General features: G+C 45.9%; 1 protein-coding gene across 2 annotated transcripts in view; it reads left to right on the top strand.

Annotated features, from left to right (window-relative positions):
• Slco3a1 (solute carrier organic anion transporter family member 3A1) overlaps positions 1-18,388 on the top strand; it is a 281,528-nt gene that overhangs the window by 256,376 nt on the left and 6,764 nt on the right. The window contains exons 9-10 of one of the 2 annotated variants that reach the window (XM_075952227.1): positions 2,848-2,912; positions 15,966-16,208. In XM_075952227.1, coding sequence (XP_075808342.1) covers positions 2,848-2,912; positions 15,966-16,208 — 308 coding nt within the window. Of the gene's footprint in view, positions 1-2,847; positions 2,913-15,965; positions 16,473-18,388 lie in introns of those variants that run through there. The other variant, XM_075952228.1, reaches the window with a different exon arrangement.

Raw genomic sequence — 18,388 nt, 5'->3', positions numbered from 1 at the left:
AGTTGTTTTCTGGCCCCTATACAATCAAACATGCACTTGTATGTGTGCATGTGAGCACATGCGCGCACACACACATGAACGCACGCACGCACGCATGCACACATATACACACAGCATATTTAAAAAGAATGCTGAGAAGGAAGCTGGAAAGCGGATGGTCATTGGGCTGATGTTAAGTCTCATCTCTGGGCCCTTATTTTAAATTGCTGCATTTGCGCCCTTGCCAACATTCCTGTTTTACCTATGAAGAAACTGGTCCAACCAGTGACCACACAATATTCTCAGGGTCTCACAGCCGGTATGTTAATGATGCTAAGCCTGCATCCCTGGTCTTTCCCAGATAGTTAACATCCTGCCTGAGCCCTCCATTTTTTCCTAACTAAGATCCCTGGTTCTTACAGGAACCAGCCTCTCCACAGGATATGAAGAAAGATCTTACTTAGCACCTTCCTCACTTTGTTCCCGGTGACATGCCAGCTGAAAGGAAATCGCATTGCAAGTGATAAACACCCTAGCTCATTACAGCAGCATGTTTTCTTGATAAGGAGATCTGCCTTTATTTGTGTGTCTTTCAAGTGAAGCCTTCGGATGAAAGTGCTAAATCTGTAGCCATGGAGCAGGAACAACATGAGGGACTTGGCTTTTGTTATGCGTGTCTTCCAAAGAGCCATAGTTCTGCCCAGAGATGTAGCTCTCATGACCTGGAACTGGTGTCTGGCTTGTCAACCAGAGTCCTGAGGTGGTGACTCAGTGGAGGTCAGAAACACGCTGCACTGAGGTCATGCGTCTGGACCACACTCTCCATAATTAAAAAGACGTGTTGCATTTCCCCGAGAATAGTAAAACCTGTTGGTTCTACTGGAAATCTTAGAATTTGGCAAACATTATAAAAGCTACTGTTGCATAGTCTTTTGCAGACTCCTATGACAAAATACTATATAGACACACGGTAGTTTATAAACAATAGGAATTTGTTTCTCTCCGGTCTGGAGACCAGGATGTTGAAGAGCAAGGCTAGGTTAACTGGTGAGGGCCACTAGAGAGGACAGATTCTCTTTATGTCCCAAGGTGGTGAAAAGATCTCTCTTAGACGTTTGTCCCCAGAAGGGCACTAATCCATTCCTGCAGGCCCTACCCTCAGGATTTAAGCACCTCTCAAAGGTCTCACTATCACTTTAGGGGTTAGGCTTGAATGGAAGAATTTGGGGACGAGAAAGTGTCCGTCTATAGCATATATGCAATTTCTTCTGGTTGTATGGTCACTTTTGACCTGTTATAACAAGAAGCCGGAAGCACGCACACCAAGGCTCAACCTAAGTCACAGACCACTGGATGACTATCAATGGGTTGCTGGATAAATGACCTTGGGATCATTTAGGAATATTATTCTAGGCCAGGGAACATTACTCGGTCAGTTAAGTGTCTGTAACATAAGTACCAGAACCTGAGTTTATATTCCCAGCACCCATATAAACACCAGACACTGATAGAACCCCAGTGCTAGGATGAATAAGTCCTTGGAACTTAGGTTCAGTAAAAGACCCTGGCTCAAAAACAAGGAAGAGTGGTACTGAGGAAGACATCCAGCATTGACTTCTGATACTCTTCTCTCTCACACCACCCAGACAATAGACAATAATATGTACCTATTATACCAGATACTCCATCAGTAATTCTGCTCCTAACCTTTATTTTCTACAGACCCTACTCCCACACCCTCATTTCACCGTGTGGCTCTGGTCTCTAGTCCTCCAGTCGTACTAAAATGCTCCAGCAGCATGTGTAAGATTCAGCCATAATGACTGGCTCCATGCCTGGCCAAGTCTTTCAAGAGGTGAAGTCACATACCCCCCTTTCTCCTCCCCTAAGGAGACACAGTGGTGACAGAGATAAGAGGTGACACTCTGCATAACCCAAAGCCCGCCCATGTGTATCTTGTCCAATCTCTTTCCCCCGGAGTTCTTCACCACAAAACCCCAGGTAGAGGTTCCCTGGGTGGTAAGTCAGAGACATCTGCCCAGCTTGTTGCCCACTTACGTATTCCCTCAGCACAGGCGGGGTGCTAGAGCTAAGTAAGTATGGTTGAGATCGCAGAAGTAACCACAAGGCAAGTTGTTCTTAGCCTTGAGGAGAGAAGGCAAGCGTTGAATAAATCCTAGCTGTAAGCGTGTGGATAATATAACCTGTCTAAAATCTGTCATCACTCTTAAACTGGCTCCACTGTTACTCCCAAAGACGCCACACTCTGGAGAGAGCATGTGAGATCGTTCTTAGGGACAATACATGGGCCAACCCAGGTCAGGACGATTGAGTCAGCTCAAAGCAGAGTCTGGTAGCCAGCGGAAGGAACTGATCAAGATTACAAGGCACTAAAACTCGGTACACACACCTGCGTCCCAGCTCTCCCACCCGGGATGCCAATGCATGCAGACCTGGTGGGTCTTACAAACGGCCCCCAGAATGGTGAAGGTGTTCACGGTTCCGGCTGCTTTTCAGAAATTTGCTGAGCTGGTGTCCCACATTGCACATCCCCTACCTACCCACCTACGGTGATTCTTCCCTGGAACAAAAGGACACAGCTCTAAGTATAGACCTCATCCAGCCCTTCAAGCCCAAGTTATTTAAGGTAGAAAAAAAAAAAACCACCTAAATTCTAAACTTATCTTGACCCCACAGTTGCAGTCAATTTTTAGACTTTGGGCAAGGGAAAAAAAAAAGAGAGAAGAAAACCGATTAGTCATTTTCTAAGGTAGGAGCTAATGGACAGCAACAAATAGCTCTGGGTCTGTTCATTAAAATGGAGTGATAAGAATCTTTTTTTCTCCCCTCCGTCTCTTTTCTACGTAGGACAGTCAGCCCTGAACTCAAGTCTTACGCGTTGGGAGTTCTTTTTCTCCTCCTTCGTTTGTTGGGTACGTATTGTCTCTTTTTACCCCCTCCATAATGCACTGGATGTGCCTAACCAGGTAAGTGAGAGTTGGTGAAATTGTCCCCGTTTCTGAGTCGGCCTCTTTTCTTTTTCTATGATGTTTGTTTATCTGTCTCCCACGTTTGATTCCTGTTGCGATGACAAGGCACCCCAACACAAGCAACTTAGGGGAGAAAGGGTGTATTCCGCTTACAGTCCGTTGTTGCTAGAGGTCGGGGCAGCAGGAACCTGAAGCAGCTGGCCGCCTCCGTAGTTGAGAGTAGAGAGGGAATGAGCACCTACGTGCTGATGTGCACCTGCCTCTCCCATCTTCCCATCTGTGTGCTGTCAAGGACCCAAACTCCATGGGACAGTGACACACCGAGGAGCTGTCCCCACTTCAAATAACATAGTCAAGGCAGTTCCCCACAGCCATGCCCCATAGGCCAGCTTGATCCAGACAGCCCTGCATTGAGACTGCTTTCTCAGGTGATTCTAGGTCTGGCACGCTGACAGATTTCAACTAACCATCACCTGAAAGCTGAAGATTTTGCTCCAAGTTCAGACAGCACCATTCTAGATCCCTGACCTCTCAGGCCTCACCTATTACCCACTTGGGTCCTCATGCCACCCTGAATTTGCATTGGCTATGGCGAAAAGACAGTGGCACCGAAAGAGAGGAAACTTTTAGTGATACAATTTGGTCCTAATTTGCTTTCTATTACTAGAATAAGCACCATGCACCATGACCCAAAGAAACTTGGGGGAGGGAAGGGTTTGTTTGGCGTACATGGATCGCAGCCTATCACTGAGCCTAACCTGAAGGCAGGAACCGAAGCAGAGGCCCTGGGTGAACACTGTTTGCAGGCCTGCTTGGTTTGCGTTCCTACACAATACAAAGCCGCATGCGTAGAAGTGATACCAGCTACGGTGAGCTGTGTCTACTCAAATCCATCATCCGTCAAGAAATTGTCCCACAGACTTGCCTACCGGTCAACCTAGTAGAGGCATTGTTTGCAAATGAGGTTCTCTCTTTCCAGATGGCTCTAACTTGTGTCAAGCTGACTAGAAACTTCCATTAAGAAGGCCCTGGGCAGCCCGAGACAGGTTTGCCTTATGAGCCGCCTCCCATAAGAGGCCACAAACCCATCACCTTGCAGCCTTTCGGGTTTCCCCAAATGTATTTGATTACCTTGAGTTTCCAACAAGTGACCTGACCCCACCTCTGTCGCATTTCTCTCCTGATTCCATGCTGTTAAGTCACGAATATCTGCTTTTCAAAACCAAGGTCAAAATGATTTGAGTGAACTTTACATAGGAACTGAGGGCGGAAAGAGAGGTAACTGTGGCCTGCACCTTAAGAGTGAGCATAAAGCTCTCCCTGGCAGTCTGTCGTCTTGGATGGGCACAACGATCTGACATTGGAAACGTGAGGTTTGTAAAAGCATTTTTCCATCGGCACCAATGTCCAGCAGCCGGGAATTAGTTAATTCAGTGATGGTCTGCAATCCTGGTGGGAACCATGCCTCCCTTTTAAGTTCTGGAAAGAAGAATGTGTCTAGACTTAGAAAGGACCCGTGACATGTGGAAGGGACAAAGGTGGCCTACCCTCCAATAGATTCAGAGGTTTATAAAGTATGAATAAATATGGAAAAATATTGGGAAGGTAAACATCAAAATGTTACCAGATAGCTTTAAGTAATAAGATTTTATATTTTCTAAGTTGAAACTTTTGATGATCTATACAGATATATTACTTTTATAATACTGTTAATTCCTGTATAAATGATAAAGGAAACACCCCAAGAGTTTCCTCCCTCCATCGTCTGTGGTAATAATTGTCCCCATCATCATCCCTGTTCCCTGTGTCGCAGGTCTCAGGATCAGTGTGTGATGATGTATGGGGTGGGGGAAGGGATATAAATGGCTTCCTTATCTTATTTCTGTTTCATCAGAAATAGAAATATATAGCTGTGGAGATGCCCCAGATGACAAACATTAATCCATCTTTCAAATTAAAACACGTGGGTGTTTCTGGGAAATTGTGGTAGCTTGCAAACTTCTACCACCATAGATACAATGATGGCGATCTTTTGTGTGTGCCATTGGAAGTGGAGCCAAATGTGTTATCACGTCTCCTGCCCTCAGTGGTCAAGTAGCTGGAGAGATAGATGGACATGAAATACCAACAATTAGCAGTCCTCCTTTTGGAAAGTGTTAGAACTATCCCACACATAGTGATGCCACAAGATGACATTTCCCAAGCACCCAGGCCATACCAAGACAGGTGACCACAGCCCTGCCCTTGAGAGTTTCTCCATATCGGCTCAAAGGAAAGTGGATGTTATACCCTCATCAGTAGAGCTTCTGTAGCGGCCACTGCATCTCTAAACCGTGTTAAAGAGTCTGCACATGATCTGAAACACCAGGGCTAGGGAGGTGTCCTGGGCAGTAAAGGACTTGCCTCACGAGAACAAGAACCCATGTACTGATCCCCTGAGCCCATATACAACGCCACAAGAATGAGGACCTATGTTCTGATCCCCTGAGCCCATATACAACGTCACAAGAATGAGGACCCATGTTCTGATCCCCTGAGCCCATATACAACATCACAAGAATGAGGACCCATGTTCTGATCCCTGGAGCCCATATACAACGTCACAAAAACAAGGACCCATGTTCTGATCTCCTGAGCCCATATATAATGTCACGAGAATGAGGACCCATGTTCTGATCCCCTGAGCCCATATACAACATCACAAGCATGAGAACCCATGTCCTGAGCCCATGTATAAAGCTAGGTACCATGGTGCATGCCAATAATCCTAACAACAGTGATTCAGGAAATAGAGACAGGTGGATCCCAGGAAACATCAGTCTAGCACCTAGCCCAGCATGTCTCAGCCTGTGGATTGTGACCTCTTTGGGGCTGAACAACTCTTTCACAGGGGTCACATATCAGATATCCTGCATAGTGGATATTTATATTACGATTCATAACAGTATCAAAATTACAGTTCTGAAGTAGAAACAAAAATGATTTTATGATCGGGGTCACTGCAACATGAAGAACTGTATTAAAGGCCGTAGCATTAGGAAGGTTGAAAACCACTGGCCTAGCCTATGGGGAAGAGTCCCAAGGTAATGAGAGACCCCATCTCAGACAAAATGTGGACATGTGGACAGTGCCTGAGGACCAGAACCAAGGATAGGTAGATAGATGGGCATACCAACAAGGATAGGTATATAGATGGGCATACCAACAAGGATAGGTAGATAGATGGTCCTAACAACAAGGATACGTAAATAGAAGGGCATACCAACAAGGATAGGTAGATAGATGGGCATACCAACAAGGATAGGTAGATAGATGGGCATACCAACAAGGATAGGTAGACAGATGGGCATACCAACAAGGATAGGTAGACAGATGTGTATACCAACAAGGATAGGTAGATAGATGGTCCTAACAACAAGGTTAGGTAGATAGATGGGAATACCAACAAGGATAGGTAGATAGATGGTCCTAACAACAAGGATACGTAAATAGAAGGGCATACCAACAAGGATAGGTAGATAGATGGGCATACCAACAAGGATAGGTAGATAGATGGTCCTAACAACAAGGAGAGGTAGATAGATGGGAATACCAACAAGGATAGGTAGATAGGTGGGCATACCAACAAGGATAGGTAGATAGATGGGAATACCAACAAGGATAGGTAGATAGATGGGCATACCAACAATCTAAAAAGCCTCCTTTGGGAAAGTGGTAGAACCATTCCATGATAGTTACACCAGCTCACATTTCTGTAACACTTCTGTTATTCTGAGCTTTCAGGCCATAGCCAGATGCATACAAACATATATGCGAAAACAGGATCCTTCATAATAATTTTGATAGCCCAAAATTTTTAAAAGAATAAGACGTTTCTGAAAATTATAGAATAAGTGAAGACAAAACCGAAAACTGACGTATCTTAAGGTGATGCACTTAAGAGAAACACGGCTCTGAAGTCAGTCAACGCAATCTGTCTATCTGCCTCAGGGAAAGCAGGCACCATCGGAAACAGGGACGTTTCCATTTCTGTGACTGTAAGCCAGAACAAGAGATAACTTTATCATTATGGCCCATTACACACATGCATATGCATAGATATAGCTGAGACAAAAATTTCACAGGAAAACGTGTGCAACACTTTCACATATTCTCTATTCCACTCCATACTTTATGAAAAGTTGGTCATGACCCAGCATATTGATCCTATTGCCCATTATGGGTCACAAATCAGTTTGGAAAACCCCTGCGCTAAGAGGATAGGACACTGTCTCATGGTTTAATTAAAAGCGGCTTAGCAGAAAAGTCTTGGCATCTGGCCTAATTCCATCTCCTCCAGAACCCTATAAGATTAATGGCCATTATTGTTAATGCGAGGCCAATGAATAAATCAGATCCTATGACACCGCCAGCCTTCGTGGTGCCCCATGTGGGTAATGGGAATACGATGGGGACATTGAAGTTGAGTGTGGCAAGATCTGTGCTGGAGTCTGCGCCGGGACAACAGTGACTTGGGGAAGGGCCACCTCACTTTTACCTTGGGATTCGGGCATGATGTCCTGAGCGGAGAGTAAAATTGTGAAGATATATAGGAAGAGGAAAGAGTGCTTTAGACAGTGGGGCCTACAGGGATAAAGCTTCCAGGATCCTTAGATCTTGGTGAGGGGAGTGGGGTGGGGTGGAGATAGTGTAACCCGGGGCTGGTGAAGGTGGTAAGCTAGGAACTTGATGAGAAAGGTCTCCTGTCGCTTGGGTAGCTTTGATCTTTTTCTCTTGGACAAATAGAAGCGATAGATAGATAGATAGATAGATAGATAGATAGATAGATAGATAGATAGATAGATAGATAGATAGATGATAGGCTTTACCAAGGCAGGGACAAAAGTCACTGTGTACCTCAGAAAGGGATTCTGTCCAATTTCCTAATTGACCTAAAGTATGGTCAAGTTAGAGTGGAGAGAGGGTTTTGTGTTGAGATACTGGATTAAAAGTTAATGGGGATGGCCCTTCATGACTTGGTCTTTGAATTGAAGTTCAGTTGGCCTTCCACCTCTGCAAGTTTCAAATAGACAAATTCAGCACACCAAAAGAACATAGTATCCATACTGAGCATGCCCACACTGGCTTTTTATGTCACCACTTCTTAAACAATAGTATAAGCTGCCTAATATAGTATTTGCGTTATATTGTGTATTTTGGACAGTCCACGGGCGGTGTAAAGTATGCAGGAAGATAGGTTGAAGATACCGGTGTTTGAGATAGGCAGATGACCCAAGAGGCTGGTGAGGAGAGGCATGGACCATGGCTGGGCTGTCCTGGGGTGACAACAGAAATGTTCTTTATCTCATCCTATTTTGAACACTTGAAAGATGGCTTGGGTGGACTGCTTTATTCAACCTTGATTGGTTTCCATTAATGTAGCCTCATGTGGCCAGTGGCTGTCATACTCAACAGGGGTGTATAAGGGCAAGAATACGTCTGGGCAGAAGGAAGTACGTTGGCACGGAAGACCGCACTGGGCTACGGACAGGATAGAAAAGAATTGCAGGATCCAGAAGTGAAGGTAACGTTAGTTTCCTGAGTGATTTTAGTCGCCAATGGAGAAGAGCTGGCAGGCAGAGCAGTGGCACTGTAGGCTGAAAACTTCCCTAGTAGCCCTAGGGCAGAAATAAGATGGCAGTTGGCGGTATCAGTGGAAGATGAGGTGCAAGGAGAGCAAAGCAAGAAAAGTAAGGATGCTCAGTTCCAGGAAGGTAGCTCAACCGTTAGAATACATGCCTAGCCATCAAAGATGGCTTTGATCTCCAGTACCATATAAAGCCAGGCTTGATGATATAGTCCCAGAAAGAGGAAGGCAGGGACAGGAAGATCAGAAGTTCAAGGTCATGTAGAACTACATACCAAGCTTGGGCTACATGAGACCTTCTTTTAAAAAAAAAAAATGAGGCTAGTGGCCAAAGTGAAGCTAACATGATGAATGGTAATTCCTGGCCTGGATAAAGAAGAGGTAAAATAAGAGGCCACAGAAAGGGGCAAAGGGATAAAGGAGTCGTAAGAACTTGATGGAATGGGAATATAGGAACTATGGCCCAAGCAGCTGCATCTGCTTTAATATCTTAGGTGGAGCAGCGCTGAGACATACCAAAACCCAAGGCATGACTGACCAGACAGAAACAGGGCTAGCTGCCTCAACACTGAGAGCCAGTAAAAGGCCAGAGAGTGGGAACACATGTCCAGGTCATGTCATCCAGGCCAGTGGCTGGAGTGAAGCAGCGTAGGCCACAGAGCTGGAGAAGGGTCGTTTAACTCAGAATGACCTGGATGCTCCCTCAGCAGAATTCGTGGTGTGGTAGATCTCCTCCCTACTACGACAAATGCACTACTGATCACTGCTCTTCTGTCTGGGTTATAGGCCAGCCATTTGCTCATGGGGTCTGATCCTGGAACTGGTGGTATCGTTCAGTGGTAGAGTGCTTACTTGCAAGTGGAAAGCCACGGGTTTGATCCCCCGCCCCTGCTAAAGCAAAATGTAAATGGCCCCTGAGGTCAACTTCCTACCATAGATATCACATCAACTCAAATCCCTGGACACAAACATGTACGGGGACTCGTGTCTGAGGCTCTGGGTTCCAGAAAGGATGTGAGGAGCCAGAGATACCATCCTGCCTTTAGGATCCTGGAAGCAGGGGTGGAGCAGGTAGGGGCAAAGCAGGAAGGCTTCCAATGAGCAGAGTTAAAGAGCACGTTGCATTTCAAGGGGAAAGACTGCACTCAGCTGTGGGGCAGAGGGGGGCCTCAGATGGGAGCGTGGACACACATTCGGTGGTCTGATTAGGGGAGATCAGCCTGGCAGGAAGGCTGGCGGGATGCAGGACAGTTCATCAAAGGCATCAAGGTGTGGCTGTGGAGAAGATGGCTTAGTTGGTAAAGCACTTCTAACAGAAACACAAGAACCTGAGTTAGGAATCCCCAGAACCCATATAAAAAGCTATAATTCAATTCTGCAGAGGTAGGGGTAGGAAGACCGCTGGCCAGCCAGCCCGAACAACTAGATAGACTCCAAATTCAGTGAAAGACCTTGTCTCCAAAAGAAAAGGTAAAAATTAATGAAGCACACACACGTACACACACACACACACACACATGTACATGCATATCTAAGTGAAAATACATTGATCAAAGTGAAAATCTATTAATCGAGACTAGAGCAGGAAGCCTAGAAAGCAGAAAGCAATGACCGCCACGACGTGGAGACAGTGCCTATTAAACCACCTCCCCATATCTGTAACCAGCTAAGTAGATTTGAGTGAAGAAGAAACAAGAGAGCAAGATGATGTTGAGGTTTAAGTTCGGGTCCTGTGATACTGGGAAGCCCTGAATGGATCAACAGAACAGATGCTAACCAACCAGAGGTCTCAAAGGTATCGAGCAAAACAGGCTGGATTCACCATGAAATCGCCATCCACCAATCACCATGCAGAGTTCCACAGAGCTAAGCTGCTAGACAGCCAGCACTGGAAGGTCCTTCGTATGCATCTGCACATGCGTGTTCCTTCCTGGGCATCCTGGACTTCAGTCTTAGGTCTTGTCTTTGAATCATGCATGACTCTGGGGAGGCATTTCTTAGAAACCTGATGCAGGTCTTGTTGGGTTTGTTAAGCTCCGGCTCTGGGCATAGCCTAGAATAGAGGAGGGCGCACAGGCAAGAAGAAGCACACACATCAGCTCGTGCTTTTATTAGAGAAGGGAAACCCAGTGCACTCGAGGGCCCCATGTGGGCAGGAACAGGAGTCGGTGTCCAGGAAGCAGGGAGGACTCTTCCCCAGCCCTCTGTTCCTCTTTAATTCATAAGTAGTCATTGGACACGGGCTTCACAGCAGGCTATATCATGTGCCATCCACACACATGGATGGAGTCCACTTTTCTTACCTGACCACTGAGCCCTCTACAGCCAGGCACAGCTCGCTGTCACTCCTGTCTAGGTGGCCTTTGGCAGACTACCTAAGCTCTGGAACTTTCCAGACTTTTTTTTTTTAAACAAAGGACCCAGAAATGAGGTGAGGATGCAGTAGCTGCTGAGTTCTCAGAATTGAGAAAAGTGAGTGGCAGGTGTCCCTGGAAAGCACCTGCTGGTGTCAATAGTCCGATCCCTCTCTCAGCACCGCTGAAGGAGAGGAATGCGTCAATCTTTTCAGGAGAATACCTTTCGACATTCCCCTCTAGCTGGAGCCGCCGCTAACAGTAATTGCTCTGGGTTGAATGGAATCTGGGGTGAATTCGAGTCTTGGCAGGTAAGCGGAAGAAGAACCGTTATCTTTCTATAAATGTAAATGGCACAGCCGTTTTCGGCCTCTGTTTTTGTCCTGTAAAGGAACGTGGATTTATTTTTTCTCACAAAAGCCTTTCAATTCACTCTTTAAGTTGAGACCACAGTATATGAATAAGCCTTGCCTTTTCAGCCATGAGAAGGAATAAAAGAGCCAAGATATAGGACCTTGAGGGTTAATCTCTGTTAATAGATTTCAGAAAAGCGGAGACTGTCTCCTTAAGCAGCATAGAGGGTTTTGCTCATACATAGTATGTGTATATGTGTTGTATGTGCACATATATATAGTATATGTATATATGTGTGTACACATATGTGAGCTAGAGTATAAGGTTTAATTCTTCTAATATTTTTTGAAACAGCGAGTAGCATTGAGCTTGTCATATATTCTGCCCACATATGGTGACGCCCTATTGAGGCAGGTTTCACACTCCAGTTTCTGCCCAGGAGACACAAAGGGAAGGGAGATGTTTCTAACAAAAATACTCCACTATCACCCCTGCCTCCCACTCCTTTCATAGTAAGGGTGTATCACAATGAAGACGCTCAAATGAGAAGAGACGCTGATGTATATACCTGGCCTCCCTTCCAGAAACATCTGATTGTCTTCTAAAATAGACTCACTCTTAAGGCGTTGACAGGGGTTTCTGTCCCGCCTGGTCCAGCAGTCATTCAGTCCCAAAGAAAACATGCAGAGGTCTATATCAATTATAAACTAATTGCCTAGTAGCTCAGGCTTCTTATTAACTCTTTCTTACCTCTTATATTAGCCCATTATTCTTGTCTGTGTTAGCCACGTGGCTTGGTACCTTTTTCGGTGAGGCAGTCACATCTTGCTTGCTCTGTGTCTGGCTCTCTCTGTGTCTGGGTGAATCTTTTGTTTTCCCATAATTCTCATAGTCATGCCTCTACTTTCTGTCTGGCTACTGGCCAGTCAGCATTTTATTAAAAACAATACAAGTGATAGGATAAAAGACCATTGTCCCACAGCATTAAGGGGTGAGGGGTAACCCACAATCTCTTGGCTTGAAAGGTTTCCTTACATATTTGTTACTATGGGAATGGGGTGGTCAGCAGCCAAAGGGACTGAGAACAAAAGCCTAAAAATAGGGTCAGAACCCAATTAGTAAGCATCCTATACCCATATTTTCTCAATTAAAAAACTAACTATACAATAAAATATAATTTGGGGGCTGTGAAGATGGTTCAGTCCTTGAAGCACTTGAGGACCAAATTTTGATTCCCAGCTCCTATGTGAAAGGCTGGCCTTGTGGCATTTACCTGTCACCCCTGAGCACTTGGAGGTCAGAGAAAGGATGCTGTCTGGAACTCACTGACAAGCAAGTTCGTCGGTGACTTTCAGGAACAGTGAGAAACTCTGTCTCAAAAATAATGAAGTGGAACGGGGTTGAAGAAGACTCTTAACATTGACTATGTTCTCCATGTCCTCCTGCCCTTACACAGACATGTACACAGACACACGAAATACAAATACACTCACTCCTACACCAAGAAAGTACACTTGTACCCATTTTATAAAGAGGCTGAGATTCAGTGAAGTTGTGGAACTTGTCCAAAGTCCCCTGGTTCCCAAGTGACAGAGACGGAATAGAATTTCCTCCTTCACCAGGAGGACCTCCAGATGTGAGCACCCTGATGAGGAAAAAAAAAAAGGTGGCAAGGACACTGATGACAGAGTGTCTCTTCCTGCTGACAAGTGTCTGCCGGAGCTGCCAGAGGCATTCTGCCAGCCACTGGGACGCGTGTTTACAAATCAGGCTCCCAGTTTCTCTATGCATTAACAAGCCCAGATGAGGGAGAACTCTACAATTGGCAGGGATCGGAGTGCCTGCATGTTTCTCTCTCTCTCCACACATCAAAACGGGGCTTCCAGGAGCTTAGCAGAAGGTAAATAAATAACCTGTTCTCTGTAACACTGGAAATCCAGAGAAAAGCTCTAAAAGCTTCTCAAATTGATGAACTTTGAATTAGAAAAGCAAATGAATAGGTTTGGGCTCTTGGCCTCTTTCCCTTTACAGTAAGAGAGGTTAGGAGTTATGAAAGGAATTGCGGTAGATGGAGCTGCAGCTCTCCAGTGCTTAGCTGACTGGTTTACTAATCATATAGAAGTCTCCCATTGGTCTCAAGTGTGGGCCAGCATCTTCTGAGGGCAGCTTGTTTTGATTTTCATACACATACACACACACACACACACACATACAGATGAATGTCTGTTTGTGAAAATTAGCACCAAAGGGCTAGGAATCTGATAAGTAACCTCTCAGGGGAGTTCCAGAATAGCAAAGACTTTCAGAGGAAAGGAGTGCTTCAGATCGACATCTGTGTTGTCTCCCCAAGCCTGGAACTCAGAGTCTGCCCTTCGGAAGAGAATTACAAGCCAATAAAAGGGAGGAGTTTAATGTAGCAGAAAAGAAAACTAATGCTTTATGTAGAATACAAAAGAAGTCTCATGAAGGCTATTCTTATTTTACTAAGACTAGCATTTATTCGGAAATCCCCCGCCTTATGTCCCTGTAGAAGATGAATGAGTTAGCAAAAGCTCTGGCCATATGAATGAGTCAGGTCCCTTGCAAAATCACTTGTACCTTAGAAGGTGATATTGGCTCCATTTGTTACAGAGACACTGAGAGGGCAAGAGACACGCCTCGGAGTTTCCAGCTCCTTCAGTCAGGACTCCCCATGTCTACCGCCAACGTTCTCTAAAATCTTGAGTACAGCATAGAAAACATTAATAGACACTGAGCTTTCCAACTACTTGGAGGCTTTTTCTAGTTCTTTCAGGGGCATCATCATTTGCTAGAGGAACCGGGCAATGGAATAAAACTGATACCTTCCGAGCACAGAGCACCCATAATCTACTTAAAGACAAGTGAATATTATAAATAAACATTCAGACGCAGGATCATGAAGGAGGTGCACAATGAGTTTGAGCTTAAACAAGTACTAACAAATGGCTCCCTTATACTCCAGACGTCCTGTGATAGGATAAAAATATATCCTGCTGGGGGCTGGAGAGATGGCTCAGAGGTTAAGAGCACTGGCTGCTCTTCCAGAGGTTCTGAGTACAATTCCCAGCAACCACATGGTGGCTCACAACCATCTGTACTGAGATCTGGCGCCCTCCTCTGGCGTGCGGGCATACATCAAGGCAGAATGTTTTATACATAATAAATAAATAAGTCTTTTTTTATTTATTAAAGATTTCTGGCTCTTCCCCGCCACCGCCTCCCATTTCACTCCCCCTCCCCCAATCAAGTCCCCCTGAAGAATGAAAATAAATAAATCTTTAAAAAATATATCCTGATTTTCCAAATGTAGCTATGTGTCCAAGAATCCATGCATTATGGAATAAAGAATATCTAGATTTTAGCTCCTCCCTGTGGCAGACTTTTTCAACAGGATGTCCCTTGAGCAGGGTGACCCTCCGTATTGGCTTTTCACTGCTAGGTAACTAGTAACTAGAGCAAAGGCTAATGACCTCAAGATTGGTCACAAGGCATCTAATCACGAAACGAAACCGCAGAAACAGAAAAGGTGAATGGATTTACGCTGTCCCACTGTGCCTGAGAATAGGTCAAATCAGTGCCACTTAGCCACAGATCCATCCACATGTGCATCAGTTGCCATGGAAATCCCTCCGTGTTACGGGGGCGGAGGGGGGGGAGAACATGTTCCAGCCCAGTTAGTGGGGAAGTCATGAGCTCCTAAGCAGCCTGGGTGCCACAGGGAGTGAAGCAGACATGTTTCCACTCCGCAGGACCCAAGTCTGCACCAGGAACAGAGAACAGCTTGTAGGGGATTCTGAGCTTATGATATTTATTAAATCAAGCTGCTTGAGGAGTTTAATGGGGATTCCATTAGAATCCATCATGTGGGGTTTCCTCTCTGGGTAACAAGCGGCAGACTTAGGAGAAGGGCCAAGACTCCAAGACCTAGAAGGCAGCTCTGCCAATCTCTCAGTTCTAAAGAGAGTAAGATAGAACCCAGCAATCCGTTCAGGCCATCTTAAAACAGGGAGGTGAGGGAGGTGCTGAAGCCTCCACGCAGCTCTCCCATACCTATGCACCCCCTCAGTATGGTGGTGCTGTATCATCTAGACAGCCGAAAGACTTCTGTCCACTGTGGGTTGACATTATAACTCTGCTTATTTATGTGCCCACACAGTATGACGTATTCACATTCTACTTCTGGCCGCTGGTCCCTCCACTGGGCATTCACACAGCCCTGCAAACCCCACGCAACAGGGCGGTGAGCAGACCCACACATCTCCTTGAGATTCCCTCTGGGAGGTTGACAAACACTAAGGCTCCAGGAAAGACATTTTCCCATCCCAGAATAATGACAGCTGTCACTTATCTCATGTTTATAGTTATACCAGGCACAACACATAGCATCCTAAATGCTTTTCATGTGTTAGTTTAGCCAGCCTCGGGCATCGAGAGCTTGATGACTTTGTCTAGATAACGAAAGCTGAACTAGGATGTGCGATCCAGCGGTTTGAACCACCGTACTGTCGAGCCTAGCAATCCAGCGAATTCTCCAAGCAGTGCTATAAACAAATGCCCAGCCAGGGATGGAAGATCCCTTCTTGGCAGTGAACAGCCCAACTGAGCCAAAAAAAATCTGAAACGATCTCTTCCTTCTGACAGGTTTCATCCCCCCACCTCTCATCTTCGGGGCTGGTATCGACTCCACCTGTCTGTTCTGGAGCACCTTCTGTGGGGAGCAAGGCGCCTGCGTCCTCTACGACAACGTGGTCTACAGATACCTGTACGTCAGCATCGCCATTGCGCTCAAGTCCTTTGCCTTCATCCTCTACACCACCACGTGGCAGTGCCTGCGGAAAAACTATAAACGCTACATCAAAAACCACGAGGGCGGGCTGAGCACCAGTGAGTTCTTTGCCTCTACTCTGACCCTAGACAATCTGGGGAGGGACCCTGTGCCCGCGCACCAGACACATAGGACAAAGTTTATCTATAACCTGGAGGACCATGAGTGGTGTGAAAACATGGAATCCGTCTTATAGTGACTACGGGAGGAGGGCTGAACTCTGTGAACAAAGGGTCATTTTTCTTAATAAAAAAGGGAGAAAGAAAAAGGATTTCAAAAACAGACAGACAGACAGACACACACACACACACATACACACACACAGACACAAAGACCTTTATCTTATTCAAAAAATTCAGAGTCAGTCAGGATTCAGAATAAAGAGAGGATGGGATGGCCCCGGAGGGCACGCATACTGCTGGGCTCTGCTTGGAAGGTACCTCATGGTTTTTCACGATGCCAACAGCTACAAGCAACAGGCACTGCCAAATTCAGGGAACACTTGTGGCCAGCTTGGAGGATGGACGTTGCTGGATATGCACACACATGCAAAACTTTAAAAGCATTTAAAAAAAATGAGTCTACTAAAATCACAAGTTCAAGTTGGAAACATGGCCAGGATCAGCACTAGTGACACCCTCTCCCTCCATCAGGGTGGGGGGGGGTGTGCAGGTTGGAGGGGTGGGAGCTCCACTCCTCTCTCCAACTGTCGCAATATGGGTCACTGTGTAGACCACTCACCCAGTCTGCGTGTGGTTTGAGTCCCCAGAGTTCTCTGAGAGATGCTGATGGGCCATCCGGACTGGAGTCTGTGGTTGGCACCTCTCACCAGCTCCATTTCCATATCAAGACTGAGGGCCCAAGGGGGAGCTGGGTTGGGGGGGGCATGACCCTTCCCATCTCCTAGCACCTCCTCCCTATTAGCCCCACAGTGCGACCTCAGGAAGCTGTGGGCCTCACCTGGCTATGACTGACCCGCTCAGAGCCTGTGAGCCCCAACATAGCCCAAGTCATTTGCTTACATTTGCCAAACATTTTACCATTTTTTTTCAAAAACAACAAAAAAATGACAAAGCGTACGAATTTCCAACTGTTGTATGTATAATCCTCTGATACTATTTTTAACTACTTCTTGAGTCTCTGTTAACCCTTCAGTCACTAACAAGACTTTCACTTTTCTCCTTTTTTTAATGCACCAAAAATATAAAGTGATTCAAGGGATGCAATTAATCCATTGTCATTTTTAATCCTCATTCTGATACCGTGCAGAAAAATGCACAGCGTGTTCTAAGAAAAAGATGCCCCAGAAAGAGAGTAAATGCAGCTTTAAAAGATGCACATTTGAGATCCTGGGATAACGTGACAAGCTGCAAATCTGCCTTCTGGCTTTGTTCCCCATGGTGATGTCACTGTCATGGGAAGCACTTTCATATTCACGCTTCGTGTTGCAACAGGCCTTCCTTTTAGCCTGTGAAGGAGACTCGCTCAGATGTGGGTCTGTGTGGATGGGAACCTTGCTCCTGGAAACAGGAGAGAGAGGAAGTGTGGTTCCTGTTGAGCAGGCTGTGGTATCTGTGATCATCAACCCACAAGTGCAGAAGTGATCACGTGTCCAGTGCATGAACATGGCAGTGACAGGTCCCAGGTCAATCCCGAACTCGGTGTGTCAAAAGCAGCTGAACCTCAGAGACCTGCACGGTCATTTGGGATAAGAGTCCTGTAGGGGAATCTCTTGCACCAGCACGCTTAAGATAGTATGGCCACTGGCTTCAGGGACTGGGTCAGAAGGGAGCACATACATGCATAGCCAAGGGCCCAGTCAGATCACCCTTCATGCCTTTTTGTTGGCCTGTGTTGTAGACATACCCTGGAATAGGCCACGAAGGATGCTTGGTTTTTATTTTTCACCTTAAACAGCCATTTACAGTTCACCTGAAGCAATGAAAGAATAAAGGACAGAAGAGTAAAGACGGGGGTGTGCCAGAGTTTTTTAAGGGACAGTGTAAATGGGGAGGTCTGGATGATAGCCCCAAGTTGGAGGAGGCATCAAACCAAGAGAACCTAGAGAAGGCTGTGTGGCCGTGTGGCTGTGATCCGCCGCCTCCTTCAGGGTGGTGCTTCTAAAACAGACCAGCATTAGCCTAGCCTTGTTCATGAACACAGGCAGGGTGTTCATCGAGTCTTTAACTAGGAAAGGGGGAATGGTTCTCCAATCAGTTCATGAAATGAGTTCTGTTGC

Source organism: Microtus pennsylvanicus, chromosome 18 (genome assembly GCF_037038515.1).
Source record: "Microtus pennsylvanicus isolate mMicPen1 chromosome 18, mMicPen1.hap1, whole genome shotgun sequence".
Classification (NCBI taxonomy): domain Eukaryota; kingdom Metazoa; phylum Chordata; class Mammalia; order Rodentia; family Cricetidae; genus Microtus; species Microtus pennsylvanicus.
Note: the sequence above shows the minus strand (reverse complement) of the source record. Positions and strands in the feature narration are given on the sequence as shown.